Source organism: Salvia splendens, chromosome 22 (genome assembly GCF_004379255.2).
Source record: "Salvia splendens isolate huo1 chromosome 22, SspV2, whole genome shotgun sequence".
In the NCBI taxonomy this organism is placed as follows: domain Eukaryota; kingdom Viridiplantae; phylum Streptophyta; class Magnoliopsida; order Lamiales; family Lamiaceae; genus Salvia; species Salvia splendens.
Window position 1 is genome coordinate 11,092,982 of NC_056053.1, and position 5,903 is coordinate 11,098,884.

A 5,903-nucleotide genomic window follows, 5' to 3' on the forward strand; every position below is an offset into this window, starting at 1 on the left:
CATGTCTAGTCTCTCCGCTTCACCTAGGGATGCAAGGTGTAGGATCATGTCCTTTTTCGGCAGCATGTGAGACTCAACGGTCTCAACCCCACGTGATTCCCCACCTAGGTAGCTGACCAAGCTACTTTCCAAAAGAGGATATGTCTCCATTTCCAATTCCGGTAATGTACCTTTCTCTCCATCCAATGCACCAAGTGGCTCGCATGTGACATCATCCTTTGGTTGGGAAATATGTAGCGTCAAGTCCTTTCCCTCTAGCGGCGGCTCGACGCCGGCGACGTCGCCAGAAAAGGCTGCTTTTAGCACGGCGACCTTGGTACCTTCCTTTCCAAGCTTGTCCTCCTCCATCCGAGTTTCCGAGGTGTCTTCCTTGGGGCCTTGAGGGACTTCCGTAGAGGCGCTACCCGAGCTTGCCGGGAAGATAGCGACCTTGCATTTTGGGGGTCGACGTTGGGGCCGTCTTCATCACCAAAAGAGAGCTTTTTGCGGAGTTGTTTATCCTCCGGAAGCGGGGAGGGAACACACCTCTTCCGGCCTTTGTTTTGGAGGTGGGGGCGGAGTATTTTTTTGGGTTCTAATCCGAGCTTTCACGATCTTCATTTTCTCGGCCTTCGTTGTCCTCTCCGGTTGTTTGTCATCGCTTGACCGGAAGACCATTTGTTGGTCTGCCATTATCCTCTCCTCCTCGCTTTCAACTGTACGGACGCTTTGTTGGTGCTCCGGTGGCAAGTGTCCATGAAAGGGGCGAGAGCTCCTATGGCCGAGATACCTTCGACAAAACCGTCGGAGTGGTGGCTAGTTCTACCCATCATGGAGGTGAATCCCATGGGGCTACGAATGGGTACACGCCCTCCCGACGAGGAGCGTTTTCTAGTTGGAGAGGGGGAACACGGGGAGCGGCACAGGGCCGAGGGTCCCAAGCAGCCCGAAATGTCCTAAGCTCCAACCAATACTTTTCCCTCATGGAGAAGGAAGATTTCCTAGAAGATGATGATGACGTGGAGGGGGATGGAGATAAAGAGGGGAGCCCCCGAACCATCCTTTATGCCGGTGGGGATGATCCCATGATCATGCATGAGGAGGGATACATTGGAGAGGAACGGCTTCAAATGGTGGAATATCAGGGGGACCTCGCACGGTCACCGGGTAAGACTCTTCCCCATTAATCATGTCTGTCAACTTTTTGTTTTGGAACGTTAGGGGAGTTGCTAACGCGCCTACCCAAAATGTTCTTAAAAGACTAATTAAGACTCATAATATTCATTTTCTTGCAATAATGGAGCCGCTCACAAGCCCCAACGCGGAGAAGTTCTCAAAGGCTTTGGGGCTGGTTTTCCAAGGATCGAATAGAAATGGGAAGATTTGGGTGTTTGTTGAGGAAGGGGCCAGCTTCCTGGTCGAGAGAGACACGGATCAGGCCCTATCCGGCCGCTTTGGATCCCCCCGCCTAGCTAGTCACTTGTGTGTCTCGGCGGTGTATGCAAAATGTACAAGAACCGAACGGATTCATTTATGGGATGAATTGAGGGAGTGCTCCATACTTTGGGAGGGCTCACCATGGTTGATCGGAGGGGACTTCAACACCATTCTCCATCCACGAGACAGAGTAGGGAGTGAAACAAACCGCCAAGCTGAAATGGTGGACTTTGCGGAGGCTATTGAGGATTGCAGGATACTAGACCCGGGCTATGATGGGTCGGAGTTCACATGGGCCAAGAATGGTCTCTTCGAAAGATTGGATAGAATTCTTGTGAATGAACGTTGGGCACAAATTTTGGAAACTACCCGGGTGACGAACCTGCCCCGGATTGCCTCGGACCATGGGCCTGTGTTGGTAAGATGCAAAGGGACAGATCATAACAGCGGGGGTAGGCCGTTCAGGTTCCAAAACATGTGGGTTAGACACGAGGGATTCATGGATCTCGTTTGGGGAGATTGGATGCAACCGACGGAATCCGGAGGCCTACTCAATTTCCAAATCAAACTTGCACGGCTTAAGAGAACCCTAAAGGTATGGAACAAGGAGACCTTTGGGAACATCCATCTAAACCTCAGGGATATGGAAGTGAAAATCGCTACGGCCCAAAGCAATTTTGAGGAAAGGCCAACCCCGGAGAACAGGACAGAGATCAATAGATGCATCGCCGAGTACATTCGACTGCTCAAAATGGAGGAGGACTTCTGGCGCCAAAAGGCTACTCTAAGATGGCTAGGGGAGGGCGACAAGAACATGAAATTCTACCAAAGTTGGGTGAAACAAAAGAGGATCCGCACGCGCATCCACAAGATCAATGTGGGTGGCCGGGAGATCTCGGACGAAATGGAGATTGGAAGTTCGGCAGTGGAGTTCTTCCAAGATCTACTGGCCCCGGGGCCTATCATTTTGTCCGAGCCAGACCTTGATTTGATTCATCAACTCCCACCCTTTGGCTGAAGTGGCGGCACTACCCGAGACACCATCCGCTGAGGAAGTCAAAAATGCTGTTTTTGATATCTACGGGGACAGTGCCCCAGGGCCGGATGGTTTCACGGCCTTGTTCTACCAGGCTTGTTGGGCTACGGTTGGGCCGGACGTGGTGGCGGCTATCGGCCAAGTTTTCGGGGGCGCCTACCTCCCACGTAGCGTCACGGCCACAAGCATTGTTCTCATTCCAAAAAAGCCTGTGCCGGAATCGTGGAGCGACTACCGCCCTATTAGCTTGTGCAACGTCGTCAACAAGATTATCACAAAGATTATGTCGAAGAGAATGACTGGGCTCCTCCCTATGATTATCTCGCCAAACCAGAGTGGATTTGTGAAGGGACGGCTCCTTAACGATAATGTCCTTTTGGCACAGGAGATGTTCCACGAGCTCTCGAGATGTGGGCCGGCTCCTAATGTCGCGGTTAAAATCGATATGGCCAAGGCCTATGACCGGGTCCAATGGACATTCCTCCTGAAAGTGTTACACCGGATGGGTTTCCCGGCCCCGTGGGTCTCCCTGATTGAGAGATGTGTGGGATCCTGCTGGTTCTCGGTGCTGGTCAATGGTGCCCCCTCCGGTTTCTTTAAGTCCACCCGAGGCCTCAGACAGGGAGATCCAATTTCTCCGACCCTTTTTGTGATTGCAGCTGACTACCTCTCAAGGGAACTAGACAGGCTCATTTTGAGAAAGAAAGAGATGATTTTCAGAGCCTCTCGCCACTGCATGGAAATAAGCCACCTTGCCTACGCCGACGACATTGTGATTTTCACACAAGCAGCGGAGGGCCCTCTTAGGCGTCTGCGGACTTGCCTGGAGAATTATGCCAGGGTCTCCGGGCAGCAGATCAACTTGGCAAAAAGCAACTTTTACATTGCCGAACAACATGAAGGATGCGCCATCACTATTCAAAATGAAGGAGGCTTCACACGAGGTACTTTCCCGTTCCTTTACCTTGGGGTTCCTATTTACCGTGGTGTCAAACGTACAGATATGTTTATGTTTCTTCGGGAAAAGATTGCTGCCCGAATCTCGGGGTGGGCCCACCGACATCTCTCCTTCGGAGGTAGGCTTACCCTACTCCAAAGCACCCTTGAAGCGGTGCCGCTGCACATCTTCCAGGCCATTGAACCAACCTCCGGGGCCCTTAAGCAATTGGATCAGCAGATGGCCCGTTTCTTCTGGGGATCGTCAACAGAGAGAAAAAAGACGCATTGGATTGGGTGGGATCAGATCTGCCTCCCCACCTCTGAAGGGGGTCTCGGCATCCGTAAGACCAAAGAAGTCCTCCGGGCCTTCAGTATCAAACTTTGGTGGAGGTTCCGGGAGCAAAATTCCCTTTGGGCTAGGTACATGAAGGCCAAGTATTGCCACAAAAACTCTCCCCTTGCGGCCTCTCCTTCGGGGAGAAACAGCCCGACATGGAAGCGGCTAATGAAAGTGAGAAATCAAGCGAACCCGAATATTAGATGGGTGATCGGCCAGGGCGATGCCTACTTTTGGGATGACATTTGGCTTGGGGAATACCCCCTTCGCGAGCTCTGCCTTGACGATAGAGGCACCCCTTCGACCAAGGTTTCGGAATACATTGGGGGTGAAACATGGGATGAGATTAAGCTACGGCAACTTCACAACAAGGCTGGAATGCCTCAAGAGATTATCACACAAATCCTTGATACCCCAATAGTTGCGGGAGAACCGGATGTCCCCCGATGGAAACTTTCTCGGCTCGGGGAGTTCTCGCTCGCGACGACTTGGGAGACAATACGCTCACAAAGACCAAGCATTCAAGGCCTCGATGACATTTGGAAGGCTGGACTTACAAAATCTATTGCGATCTTCAATTGGCGACTTTTGTCAAACAGGATACCGGTTGATTCCAAGCTCCAGTGGAGGAAAATTGAGCTTGCGTCGAAATGCCAATGCTGCCCACGGAGACCTAATACCGAGTCCCTCCAACATCTCTTCATTCGGGGGTGGGGAGCAACATGTGTTTGGAAGGAGTTCAACGGCTGGTTCGAAGGCTCGGCCCCACCCCTTAGGGTGAACGACACCATCCCGGACAGGTTGCAAGTATGGTCCGCTAGGACCCAACAACAGGATAGAAGACATCTTAGCCGAGTCATTCCTTACCTCATTTTGTGGTTCCTTTGGGCGGAGAGAAATAGGAGTCGACTCATGCAAATTCAGTTCAAACCGTACAATGTTGTTTGGCAGGTTCACATGTTCATCTACAACAACATGGCCAACGGACACATCAAGCCGAAACATTGGAAGGGAGTAAAAATCGGAATGAGCCTTCCGAACCACCCCGAGACAAGGGGGCCGAGACCGTTAGTTATGCCGGTTAAGTGGCATCCCCCGGAACGCACATGGATCAAGCTTAACACGGATGGGGCGTTCTCTGAGGCAACAAACATGGGCGGCGGAGGGGGTCTGGTTCGGGACCACAATGGGAAGCTGCTTGTAGCTTTTGCAACCCCACTCGCCGCTCACTCGGCTCTTGAGGCCGAGCTTATGGCCATTCACCATGGGTTGGAGGTAGCAAAGGGGTTCAACCTACCCATTTGGGTTGAAGCAGATGCGGAACAAGCCATTAAGTTGCTCAATGGCTCGGCTTGGGGCCCGGCACAAGTTCGCCGCGTAATGGCCCGGCTACATGGCTTTAAGCGTAGACATACCGTCAGGGCCACTTTCATCCCTAGGGAGGGCAACAAGGCGGCCGATTTGCTCGCCAAAATGGGAGCGGAACAAGATCATTTCCAACAAATGTCCTCACAAAATGTTCCAGCAACAATTAGAGCCATCATCCGGATGGACGAAATGGGAGTCCCCAATCTTCGGGTGAGAGATGATGAGCGAGAGTAGCACGAGGCCCGGAAAGTGGCCATCGATCCTGATTCGTACCGGATGTCGTAGAGGTAGAAGTAATGGGCTTTTGTATGTGTTCAATTGTATTTTGGTTTTGAAAGGGAGTAGGATGAGGTCCAGGTCCGGGTATGTGGAACCGGACCGCACACTACTCCTGAGTTTGATCTGGCACATCACTTTTGGGTGTGGCCATGTTCTGTTACCTTTCGTTGTTGATATATAGGGATGAGGGACCCACGAACCCTCCACCATAAAGGTGTTTGATTAAAAAAAAAAAAAAGTAAATCCCCGACAAAATTTATTATTCTCAAGAGATTTTTGAATTTGAAATGCGACCGGGACGGAATGAGAGAACTTACCGACTATGGCATGGCCGAGGGACGTTGCCAATTTTTGGGTCTCGGCGCAGGAGAAATAGATCGCGGGAATGCCATTTGAGGGGGACGCAAATCCGATATTTTGGATATTCTCGGGGATGAACACTTGCGGCCCCTCGGCACTCGGTGTTCCCCTAACCAAATCCGCTAGAGTCTTTGGCTTCGTTCCTCCCTCCATCTCTCCGTGGTGATA

General features: G+C 51.7%; 1 protein-coding gene across 1 annotated transcript; it reads left to right on the forward strand.

The window, feature by feature from the left end:
• The first annotated feature begins 1,276 nt into the window (after positions 1-1,276).
• LOC121786717 lies at positions 1,277-5,330 on the forward strand. Its single transcript, XM_042185345.1, has 4 exons — positions 1,277-2,333; positions 2,437-3,396; positions 3,661-4,535; positions 4,680-5,330. Exons 1-4 carry the CDS (start codon positions 1,277-1,279, stop codon positions 5,328-5,330), a joined length of 3,543 nt encoding a protein of 1,180 aa, XP_042041279.1.
• The last annotated feature ends 573 nt before the right edge of the window (positions 5,331-5,903 follow it).

Bases quoted from the DNA above. Each gene is read 5' to 3' on its own strand.
- LOC121786717 (XM_042185345.1), top strand. From the start codon at position 1,277: ATGGAGCCGCTCACAAGCCCCAACGCGGAGAAGTTCTCAAAGGCTTTG. The intron at 2,334-2,436 runs GTTCGGCAGTGG...CTTTGGCTGAAG, and splicing joins GGACGAAATGGAGATTGGAA to TGGCGGCACTACCCGAGACA. The intron at 4,536-4,679 runs GTATGGTCCGCT...GTTGTTTGGCAG, and splicing joins CCATCCCGGACAGGTTGCAA to GTTCACATGTTCATCTACAA.